This window comes from Panthera leo, chromosome B1, assembly GCF_018350215.1.
Source record: "Panthera leo isolate Ple1 chromosome B1, P.leo_Ple1_pat1.1, whole genome shotgun sequence".
In the NCBI taxonomy this organism is placed as follows: Eukaryota; Metazoa; Chordata; class Mammalia; order Carnivora; family Felidae; genus Panthera; species Panthera leo.
Genome location: NC_056682.1, coordinates 172,156,808 through 172,169,480, shown reverse-complemented (window position 1 = coordinate 172,169,480; position 12,673 = coordinate 172,156,808). Strand labels below are relative to the sequence as shown.

The 12,673-nt window shown below is 37.8% G+C and overlaps 1 protein-coding gene across 2 annotated transcripts in view; it reads left to right on the top strand.

The window, feature by feature from the left end:
• Window positions 1-12,673, top strand: part of WDR19 (WD repeat domain 19) — a 113,770-nt gene that overhangs the window by 42,932 nt on the left and 58,165 nt on the right. For both annotated transcript variants that reach the window (XM_042936595.1, XM_042936593.1), the window contains exons 15-18: window positions 4,627-4,776; window positions 9,748-9,895; window positions 10,024-10,228; window positions 12,489-12,648. In XM_042936595.1, the coding sequence (XP_042792529.1) occupies window positions 4,627-4,776; window positions 9,748-9,895; window positions 10,024-10,228; window positions 12,489-12,648 (663 nt within the window). The remainder of the gene's footprint in view (window positions 1-4,626; window positions 4,777-9,747; window positions 9,896-10,023; window positions 10,229-12,488; window positions 12,649-12,673) is intronic.

Sequence of the window (12,673 nt, the reverse complement as noted above, 5' to 3'; positions counted from 1 at the left end):
GTGAGTTCAAGCCCTGCATCAGGGTCTGTGCTGACAGCTCAGAGCCTGGAGCCTGTTTCCAATTCTGTGTCTCACTTGCTTTCTGCCCCTCCCACACCTCTCTCTCAAAAATAATAAATAAACATTTTTAAAAAAATCAATTATCCATAAATAAGTGGGTCTTTTTCTGGAATTGCTCATTCCATTGATCTGTGTGTCTATAAGAGTATCATGCTGTTTTAATTGCTGTAAATTTATAATAAGTCCTAAAATCAGGTAGTGTTAGCCCTCCAACTTTGTGTTTCTTTTTCAAAGTTGTTTTGGCCATTTTCAGTACTTTGCATCGCCATTTGAATTTTATGATAAGCTTGTTAATTTTTACAAAAAGGCTGCTGGGAATTTTAATGGTATCATGTTGAACTTACAGATCAGTTGCCATCTTAAACTCTACTCACCAATGAGCAAGGTATATATTTCCATTTATTTAGGTTTTCTTTATCTTAGTGTTTTCAAGTTTTCTGTGTACCAATACCCCTTTTATCAGAGTAATACCTACGTATTTCATATTTTTGTATTTTAGCATTTTTCATTTTTTAATACATAGTATTACATTTTAATTTTTAATTTCTGAATGTTCATTGGTAGCATATAGAAGTGCAACTGATTTTTGTGTATTATTTCTGTATACTGCAGCCTGGCTAGATTCACTTAGTAGTTCTAGTAGTTTTTTGTAAATTCCACTGGATTTTCTATATAGATGATCATGTCATCTCTGAGTAAAGGTAGTTTTACTTCTTTTCCAATCTGGATGCCTTTTTTTCCAATTCATTGTCGAATAGGAATGGTGGGAGTGGTATCTTCATCTTGTTCTTGACCATGACGTATGATTTTAGCTACAGATCTTTTGTAGATGCCTGTTAACAGGTTGTATGTATACTACAAAACCTAAAAACCACTAAAATAACAAAGTTGTAGCTAAGAAGTCAACAAATTAGATAAAATCAAATAATAAAAAATACACAATTATATTGAACCCATTAAGCTATCCTAGCATTGGTGCTCTTCAAATAATTTTGTTATTTTTTCTTTTTTTCATATTGGATGGTTTCTACTGCTGTATTTCAAGGTCATTAGCCTTTTCTTCTGTAGTGTCTAATCTGTCATTAGTCTCATCCAATGTATTTTTCAATTCACATGTGGTATTTTCATCTGTAGAAGATATGTTTCTTTTTTTTAGTCTTCCATGTCTCCACTTAACTTTTTAAACATGAAATATAGTTTTAAAACATTTCATGTTTTAATGACCTTATCTGCTAATTCTAATATCTGTGTCAGGTTTTATTGATTAATTACTCTCTTTATTATGGTTCATGTGTTTCTATGTTTTTGCATACCTGGTAATTTTACCTTTTGGGGTGCTAGATATTTTTGTATTTCTAAAAATATTCTTGAACTTTGCTCTGGGATGCAGTTAATTGACTTAGAAACAGTTTGGCCCTTTTGAGTCTTGGTTTTATAATTTCTTAAGCAGATGTGAAACAGTGCTCAGTCTATAGCTAATTATTTCTCACTTTTGATCTTTCTGTATTCTGTACCCAGTGCCCTGTGAGCTATGATCTTTTTTTTCCAATCTGACTATTGGAAACAGTCACTATTCCCAGTTCTGTTCCCTCTAATCCCTTTGGATGGTTCTTTCCATGGCCTTGTAGTTTTTTCACATACATGCAGTCATTGCTACCAGCTGAGGACTCACGGTGGACCCCCTGCAGCTCTCCAAGCTTCTTTGTCTCTTGTCCTCTGCCCTGCAAAGTCCAGCCACCTGTGCTCCCTGGACTCTCAGTTCCATCTCCTTAACTCAGGGAGCCCTGCCCTGCCTGCATCCTCCTCCCTTTGCCATGCCTTGAAAACTTGCAAAGCAAAAGCTGGAGCAATCATAGGGCTCACCTGGTTTGCTTCCAAAATCTCAGGCATCACTGTTCTTTGTTGCCTCGTTCCAATATGTTGACAATTGTTTTTTCATGATTTTGTCTGTTCTTTTTGGTTGTTTGGGTGGGAAAGTTAAATCCAGTTTGTTACTCTGTCTTGGCCTGAATAGAAGTCCAAGATGTTATGTATTTTTATTTTAATTAAACTTTTTATTTTGAGATCATTGTAGATTCACAGGCAGTTGTAGGAAACAATACAAAGAGATCCCATGCAAGAAACAAAACAGGGAGATCCAATATACTCTTTTCCTAGTTTCCCCCAATGGTAACATATTATATATTATAACCAGGATATTAACATTGATAGTCAAGATACAGAATAATTCTATCACCAGGAGGATCCATGTCTATTTTATAGATACATCCACTTCCCTTCTGCTTTCACCCCCATCTTAATCCCTGGTAACAAAGTTACAGTTGACCTTGAACAACAGGAGTTTGAACTGTACAGGTCTACTTATATGTGGATTTTTTTTTCAATAAATTCAGTATAGTACTGTAAATGCATTTTTTCTTAAGGTTTTTGTAATATGTTCTCTAGCTTTATTGGAAGAATTCAGTATATAAGACATTTAACATACAAAATATGTGTTAATCAACTGTTGTGTTATTGGTAAGGCTTCCAGTCAACAGTAGGCTATTAGTAATTTTGGGGGGAAGTCAAAAGTTATACGTGGATTTTTGACTATGGGGGTGGTCAGTACCCATAACCCCTGTGTTGTTCAAGGGTCAACTGTAATCTGTTCTCCATTTCTATAATTTGTCATTTGATTCATTTGAGTCATTGTGTGCATCAATAATTTTTTTCCTTTTTATTGCTGAGTAGCATTCTATGATATGGATGTACCAGTTTGTTTAAGGATTCACCAACTGAAGGACATCTGGATTAGTTCCAGTTTTTGAATATTGCAAATAAAGCTTCTGTAAGCATTCACATACAGGTTTTTATGTGAATAAGTGTTCACTTCTGAGTAAATGCGAAGTTAACACTCACATCCACTGTAATGGCTATAATCAAAAAGTCGGATAATAACAAGTGTTGGGAGAGATGGAGAGGAATTAGAACTCTTATACACTGCTGGTGGGGATGTAAAATGGTGCAGCTGCTTGGGAAAATACTCTGGCAGTTCTGTAAGAGATTAAACAGAGTTATCTTATGACCCAGGAATTGTACTCCTGTGTATATACCCAAGAGAAATGAAGATATATGTCCACATAAAACTTGTATACCAATGTTCATAGCAACATTATTTATAATAATCAAAAGATGGAAACAACCCAAATGTCCATCAACTGATAAATGAACATATGGCTTATCCCTACAATGGAATGTTATTTGGCAATAAAAAGGAATAAAATACTGATACCTACTACAAAGTAGATGAACCTAGAAAACATCATGTTTAAGTAAAAGAAAGCAGTCACAAAAGACCACATATTGTATGATACTGTGTATATGACATGTCCAGAATAGACAAATCTAGTGATAGAAAGTAGATTAGCGGTTATCTAAGACTGTGGGGAGAGTGGGATGGGGTTGGGGAAAATGAGAAAGATTACTAAATGGGGTTTCTTTTTGAAACGATGAATTGTTTTAAAATGAATTGTGATCAAGCATTATACAACTCTGTAAATTATGCTAAAAACCATGGAGTTCTACATTTTAAGTGGGTGAATTACATGGTATATGAGTTATACCTCAATATGCTATTATTTAAAATAAAGTACACACATGTTTTAAAAAAAGGAAAAGGATCAATTAGGAGTATCTGGGTGGGTCTATCTTTATTCCGTTCCAGTGACCTATGTGTCTGTCCACTCACCAATACTACACAGTCTTGGTTACTGCAGGTAAAAAAAAAAACCAAAAAAACCCAAAAAACTTGCAACTGATTAAACTGATTTTCCTACTTTATTCTTTTTTTATTCAAAATTGCTTTAGCTATTATAGTTCTTCTGCCATTTTCATATAAATTTTAGAATAATCTTGTTTATATCTACAAAACATCTTGATTTTTATTGGAATTCTGGTAAAGCTGTATATAAGTTGGGGAGAATTAACATGTTTATAATGTTCTTCCAATCCATGAACATAGTATACCTCTCCATTTATTTAGATCTTTTTTGATTCTTTCATCAGTGTTTTATAGTTTTTAGCATACAAATCCTGTGCACATTTTGTTAAATTTATACATAAATATTTCGGGTTTTTTTTTGAGAGATTGTAAATGATAATATATTTCTAAATTTTGGTATCTACAGTTCATCACTAATATATAAAAATACAATTGATTGCATCAGGTGGTTTGTTTTTATTTTAAATTTAACTTTCTAATTTGTCTACCAACAGCAAAATATTTTAAAATAACATGGTTTGAAAGTTATTCTTAAACTGTAAGGATATTTCTTATAATTATAGTGGAAACATCTGAAAATCAGTTATGCTTTAATATCACTGAGAATGTTAGAACTAATTGTTGAATTAAATGCACATTCTCATTTACTGTCTTGGGTCTGTACCTTTACATATAGTAAACAATTGTTGTAGACTCTTCCTACGTTAAAATATGGTATATTTTCTCTTAAAATTAGGAAGTATGTTTAAGTGCTAAAAGTATTTTTTTGACAACCTTTATATTTCTATGACTGGATTTTTTTTTAGACTGGTGTCATTCAGTATTTCTACATTGAAGACTGGCAATTTGTTAATGATTATCGACACCCTGTCAGTGTGAAAAAGATTTTTCCTGACCCAAATGGGACCAGATTAGTTTTCATTGATGAAAAAAGTGATGGATTTGTCTACTGTCCGGTAAGTCTGGAAGATTTTTTAAGTATATACAAAGAAAAGTGTGGGTTTTTTTTTCATTTTTATGCACTTTATTTTCAATATTTTAGGAATATCACTTTTATAAGTTACATAAGCATATAATTTTCATATGGTCATTGTTCAGTTTGAGTCAATATACTAATGTTTAAAATGAGTTCATTAAGACAGTTGATTAAAAGACGGAGATTAACTACTTCTTTTTTGAGGATTTGGTGAAATCTAAAATTATCTGCAACTGATACCTTTCTAGGGAGAAAATTTAGACTATTGACTTAATTCCTTCACGATTATTAGTATATTCAGATTTTCTACTTCTTCTGGAGTTAATTTTGTGATTATTTCTTTATGTTTCATACTCCTTTTCTTTAGTGGTGGAAATAGTTCACAGTATTTTTTTTTGTCTTTTTTTTTATTTATATATAATTTAAACCCAAGTTGGTTAACATATAGTGTAATAATGATTTCAGGAATAGAATTTAGGGATTTATCACTTACATATAACACCCAGTGTTTTTAATATATATTATATATAAAATCATTTTCTCTTACGCAGTTCAAAGATGATAGTACTTTGTTACCATGTTTGTAATCTATTTCTACAACTATACATCAAGAAAACTTTTTCTGGGGCTCATGGCTGGCTCAGTCAGTGGAGCACACAACTCTCCAGCTCAGGGTTGTAAATTCAAGCCCCACATTGGGCGTAGAGATTACTTCAAAATAAAATCTTAAAAAACAAATGAAACACTTTGTCCAATATTCTGCAGTTTTTCATAGTGTCAGTACCAGAAAGATTTTTTTTTTAATTCTTTTTTTTTAACGTTTATTTATTTTTGAGACAGAGAGAGACAGAGCATGAACGGGGGGAGGGCAGAGAGAGAGGGAGACATAGGATCGGAAGCAGGCTCCAGGCTCTGAGCCATCAGTCCAGAGCCGGACATGGGGCTCGAACTCACGGACCGCGCGATCGTGACCTGAGCTGAAGTCGGACGCCCAACCAACTGAGCCACCCAGGCGCCCCAGAAAGATTTTTTTTAATGGAAAAATAATTATATCCTATACCACTTTAACCTGATTTACTGCACAATATTACAATATATCTTCGTGTACATGACCTTTCTTTCCAGTTGTGCAATAAGGTTCAAAGGGCAGGGACTCCTTTCCACCCACCTTACTTGATTTTCCTCTTGCCTTAAAGATTCTGAACACAAAGGAAAGGCATTTTTTTCATAATTAAAAACAGATGGACCCTTTTTAGATCAGTTACTCTGCTTTTTACACATCCTTAACTTTTTTGGGAATAGATTAGCAAAAGAAAATGTGATTTTACGTCTTTTACTTGGATTTTTCATTTCCCTTTGATACCCAGTTAACGATTTAGTATGCCCTTGGTCACAGTCCACACAGCCTACAGCTGTTCTCAGACATGTCTTAATAGCCATTCCCCTGGTGCCTTCCTCCACCTCAGTAGCCACTCGGTGAAGACCACTTTGCCCTCCCTGGACACTTCACTAGATGCTGAGACTTCCCGCCTTCTCCTTCTTTTCCTTTCCTTTCTGCCTGTCTTTCTCTTTCTTTAATTTTTTCTTTTTTTCTCTTCTTTCTTTGGTAAATAGAACAGGTTTCCACAGGAGTGCTTGCATTATTTAAGCAAAATTCCTAACGTGCCAGTTCTTACTCAACCCATTCCTCTCCCAGTCACAAAACCAATGAGGGAAAATGACATAAATAGAAAGATAACCTTGAGTTCTTTCTACTTGATAAGGAAATTCATCCTGTACACATCTCCCTTCTGTAACAGGGCACTCGTTCGATCTGCCTTGCTTCCCCATTTGGGTTCCCCGTGGGTGGAAACTGCTGTTGAGAGCACCTAGAGGGTAGGTGGGCAAATCAGGGATCTGACAGGAGCTGGAGGCAGAATGGGGTTTGGCTGCTAGGGAAAGGCTGAAGAGTAAGAGTCAGAAAGAGCTGATGCATTTTTCTTTCTCCTTTTACAGTTTTCCTTTCCTTGATAATTTTTGTTAAAGAGGTTACATGGCCTTTCTCGTGGAGTTGGTTTGAGGTTTCAGTGAGTTGATTTTTCCAAACCCGTGACTGGGCACTTGGTAGCCATTTAGCAGGTGTTTGTTAAAGCCCTGCCTCTTTATTGCTTTACCACCCTTCAACCCCTCAAGTTCCAGAATTATCTCACTTGTTGCTGCCCATTCCAACTCCTGTTTCCAACTCTAACTTGCAGCCCAGCTAAGCGTTAAGAAAAAAGTCCTGATAAAACAAAATCCACACAAAAGACTGACTGTATGAGAGCACAGGCTCTCCCACTCTGACCTGTGGGTGGGTATTTGCTTTTATCCAAATTAAGATCTCACTGCTAGGGTAACAGTTACATGGTTGGGCACAATATCTGAGGGGAGTATAGTGCCCACAGGAGCGAATTCCTCTTTTAAATAACACCAGGCGATCTTCCACAAGTAAGGCCAATGTGGCAGGGAAGGGAAAGGAAGGCTTGTGGTGTGGGCCTTCCCCTGCCACCACCTAGGGCACATGAGGAGGCTGTGCGGAGGCCCCTGGACTCCAGACCAGGTTGCTGTGCGTTTGATTTGATTTGAGCACTCGGCCTGTCATAGTGTGCTGCTGCCATGCAGCTCACTTCTCTACTCAACTTCAGTGAATTTGAGAGAAATACTGCTCTTGCGGTGTGCATACATGAGAATAAGGAACAATTCAGACCATAGCTCTTCCTCTTTAAAGTTCTTACATTTACCTGTAGGTTCCCTTCGTATGTGTATTCATTCAACCGATTTTTCCTCACTGTGTGCGTGGTGAGGAAGTGATTTATGTTGTACAATAGAAGTGGGAGAGATGACGTTTTTCTTACTAATGAATGCCCTAATAAAACAGCCTTGTCCCTCCATCACTCTCTGGAAGCCCATGAAGGGTGACTTGTGATATATTACAGAAAGTTCGTAAATACGTTGCCCTTGAGAGAGGTGGTAGAATGCAGTATTTAAGCGTATGGACCTTAAAGACAGACAAACAGACCTGGAGTTAAGATTAGTAATAATAACAACGAATATTTTTGTGCAGAATACTCCTTACATATATCAGTTATCTCTTAATCTTAATAGCAACCCCAGATATATTCCCATTTTTTAAGTAAACTTTATGCCCAACATGGGGCTCTAACTCATAACCCCAAGATCAAGAGTTGCATGCCCTACTGACTGAGCCAGCCAGGCTTCTTGGTAAATACTCATATTATTGGCCATTTTACAGGTGAAGAAACTAAGGCATAGAAAAGATAAGTAACGGGGCACCTGGCTGGCTCAGTCAGTTAGGCATCCAGCTTCAATTCAGGTCACGATTTCATGGTTTGTGAGTTCAAGCCCTGCATCGGCCTCTGTGCTGTCAGTTCAGAGCCTGGAGCCTGCTTCACATTCTGTGTCTCCCTCTCTCTGGCCCTCCGCGACTCACACTCTGTCTCTCTGTCTCTCAAAAAATGGATAAATGTTAAGAAAAATGTTTTTTAAATTAAAAAAAGAAAAAGAAAAGACAAGGAACTTGCCCAAGGTCACACAGTCATAAAATGGTATATGTGATATGAGCCCAGAGTGGCTTCCTCCAGAGCTCTCACTTTAATTGGATTCCCAGTTTCACCGTTTATAAAATGGGTACAGTTCTAGTACCTACTTTGTAGGTTGCTATGTAAAAACTAAATGGGATGATGTGCATAAAGCTTGTAGTACAGTGTCTGCCATGTAATAAGCACTCAACAAATGTTTACCCTTTAAAAAAATTTCTACCACCAGTCCAGTGGCCCTGGTGTGCACATCCACACAAACCAAGCATCAGTGTAACATAGTGGTTAGAAGCATAGACTGGAGCCAGACTGCCTGCTGGGTCCAAATCCTGACTCTTCAACTTACTAGCCGTGTGACTTCGGACAAATTCCTTGGTGCCTGAGTTTCTCCATCGGCAAAATGGGCATAATAATGCCTATCTTGTACAGTGTGAGGTTAGAATTAAATGAGGTTACGTACCTATAAGTAATTAGCACAGTACCTGGTAAGTAGCGCTATTTGATAGGAATATAATTAGAACTACGTACAATTTTAAATTTTTGATTAGGTAATTTTTTTAAGAAGATAAAAAGAAACAGGTGAAATTCATGTTAATATGTTTAACCCAATATTATCATATCAGTATGTAATCAATATAAAGTACTGAGACGTTTTACCCTCTTGTCCATCCTAGCTCCTTGAAACCTATTGGATAGTTTACACTTACACACATCTCAATTCAGACTACACACGTTTCAAAGTTCAAATAGCTGCATGTGGATGTTACACAGTGGCTGCTATGTTAGACAGCCAGCTCTATAGTATTGGCTATTATCTGCAAGAATCTTCTATTTCATTCTGACTCCGAGAGGAAAATAGGGTAGAGAGGAGGTGGGTATTTCTCAGTTTCACATTCAGGATATTATATAAGCCTGTCTGCCAAGGCCAATAGCTTATATCACTAACAGTACATTTTCAATTTATTGGAATGCATTATGGAGAAGTTTTTTGAAACAAAACAGACCCAGTGGAATTTATTTAATTTTCAAATATGTATGAGTTAATTTGTTCTATATACCAGGGATTGAAAATTTTCCAAACACCAGTGTGTTCATAGTTTAAATTTCTTTTGTCTTGAGCAGCTTCAATTTTTTTTTTCTTTAAGCTGAAGCTTTGTGTCCAGACTTATAGTTTTTCCCGAGTTCAACAAGTTTTAGGCCAAGCCAGATCTAGTACAAGAATCGGGAAAGGAACTTTCCTTCCTGTTACGGTTGGAGTGTCGTTGGGTTGAATGCGTTGGGAAAACTATGCCAACCACGGCTGCAGACAGGCTCCTACCAAGGCAAGTGATAACAAAGTACATGCTTGGGGCAAATCTGTAAATCCTATTTTGTAGGTCAGTGACGCTACCTATGAGATTCCAGATTTTTCACCAACCATTAAAGGTGTCCTTTGGGAAAACTGGCCAATGGATAAAGGTGTATTTATTGCTTACGATGATGATAAGGTATACACCTACGTCTTTCACAAGGACACGATACAAGGTACTTAATCACCTTTTTGTACAATTGTTGTTAAATAAATTTCCGTGACAGTGAAATTAAAACCTTCCTTTCTGGTTTTTGTGCTGAGTATTCGCTTTTAGCATTAAGATGTCCATTTTAAAATACAGGATCCAAGGTGATTTTGGCTGGAGGCACCAAAGTTCCCTTCTCGCATAAACCTTTGCTGTTATATAATGGAGAGCTGACCTGCCAGACACAGAGTGGAAAAATAAACAACATCTACCTTAGCACCCACAAGTTCCTCGACAGTTTAAAAGATGTGGGGCCTGATGAACTGAGGCAGATGCTGACAAAGACTTTAATGCTAAAAAGGTAGGGCTCCAAACACTTCTCTGGAGCTTCTCATTTGCTTTTGTGATTTTAAAGGCCAAATCCTTTTGAAAGAGATGGGCATAATAGTATTTACTTTGTTTACTTTACAGGATTGTTGTGAGGCTCAGATAAGGTAATGGGTGTGAGAGGATGTGTAAATTCTAAAGGAAGTCCTGTTGTACTAAGCCCTTTAGAACGAAGAGGTTTCTCATCACCCAAATAGCAGTTATTGTGAAATTCTAATAAACCTCATTATTTCAGCAGTATCTTAATGTCATCGTAAGAAGTTTGGTTTTGCCTAGTTTGTAATTTTTTTTTTTTTAATCTGATTTTTCCTGTTACCTCTTAGGGCTTTTTTGAGTCTTCCTTTGTGGTTCTGACCATCTCTTACATGTTGCTGTTCCTCAGCATCCCATAATCTCCCTCTTCTCTTCTCTAATCATTTTTCCTGAATGAACCTCCTCTACTTACATGGCTTCAACAATATTCATAAGAGGCTGACTCCAAAATGTGCATCTTTTGCTTAAACCTGTATTTCCCACTGCCTACCAGTTGTGTTTTTGGGAGTCCACAAGCTCCTCAAACTTTCTCTGTTTAAAACAACTCATCTTGCCCGGCCTCTTCTTTTCGCCCAGTCCTTATCACATGTGCACCTGTCCCAACACACACACCTACACCTGCATACACGCATACACCAGACCCTTTTCTCCCCCACCCCCATACTTCTCCCCCACCCCCACTAACTCACACCCTCACTTGGAATAATATATGATGTCACCACTTCCCGACTGCTCTCTCTGTGATAGCCTCATGACAGTCTCCTCTATTCTCCACACACTTTTGAAAATCTGAATCTGATGCTCTCACTCTCCTGCTGGAGATCCTTCCCATTGCCTTGAGGAAGAAATCCCTACTCCTCAGGGACGTCAGCATGACGTACCGGACACTTGATGATTTAATGCCAGCCTTAGCTGTCCCCATTCTTCCACTCTCTGTTCTGCCAGCTGCTTGAATCTGATGTTTTTCATGATTCTTTGCCTTGGCACATACAGCTTTCTCTTCCTGGAACACCCTTCTCCTATGTCTGTATGCAGGAACTCCTTATTCTCCACATTCAACAGAGCCCTCTCCTGCTCCAGGATGCATTCCCTGCAGCCCCGTAACCTCTGGCAGGCTGGTTGGGGGCCTTTCTGGTGGATTGCCGCAGGGCAGTACAGTGGTTTAGAGTACTTCCCCCCCTACCCCCACTGCTGTGTGACAGGCTAGTCTTGTGAGGTTTCTGAGCTTCACTTTTCCTCATCTGTAAAGAAGAAATAGTAATATTCCTTAGTGGAGAGGGCTGTAGAGTTATCTAGTGAGAGAGTTTAGGCAAAGCATTTAGCACAGATTCACATATTACAAGCCCTCAATGACCTGTGTCATACTGTGTCAGAGTCGTCTGTTGACTTACCTGTCTCTTCCACCTTCCCCAATTATGATGGCCTAAAAGACAGTGACTGTGGGCTTGATCTTTGTATCTTGGTTCCAAGCGCAGTTTCTGGCACAGAACAGGTGCTCAGTAAACGTGTGTTGGCTGGGAAAATGCACGGGTGAACAGATGGATGGATAGATATAATATATTCATTAATGCAGGGGTCCCACAAAAAGTTCAACTGGCATTTATGGTCATGTTTTGACCAGAAGTCAGCAACCTTTCTTGTTATGGGCCAAATGGTAAACATTTCAGGCTTTAAAAGCCATGGGGTCTCTGTCACATCTACTCAAGTCAGCCGTTGTAGCACAAGAGCAGCCAAGACAATCCATAAAAAATGGACCGAGTGGCCTTGTTCCACTCAGACTTGGGTCACAGTAGCAGACAGCTGACTGTAGGCCATAGTTTGCTGGCCTCTGTTGTAAACTTCCAAATATGTAGGAGTAGAGAGAGTACTGTTATTAGTCTCATGTGAGAAGAGAAATAATTTTCATCTCTGTGTGAAATAAACCCAAAAATAAACAAACAAAAAGAGTTAGTTGCTAATGAGGGAGGGTGGTTACACAGCATAGAGTCAGATTAGTAAAAGAAGTTCAAGAAAAAGCATTTATCTGTATAATAAAGGAAGACAAGTTTATGTAGTTTTTGATAACTTGGAAATGATGATTACAGATGAAGAAATGGTTTGCAAATTTATCTGAGATGTGACATTATATTATATATACCCTGAGCATTGCCAGTTAGGGGACGAGTAGAGCTCCCTGATTAAATCCTGTGCTCAAATGCTAGGTTTTCTGATGCTTGGGAAATATGCAAGATTCTGAATGATCACGCTGCCTGGAATGAGCTGGCCGGAGCTTGTCTCCATCACATGGAAGTGGAGTTCGCAATCCGCGTCTATCGGACAATCAGAAATGTTGGCATAGTGATGTCCTTGGAACAGATAAAGGTAAACAGCATCTCATGAGAATTAT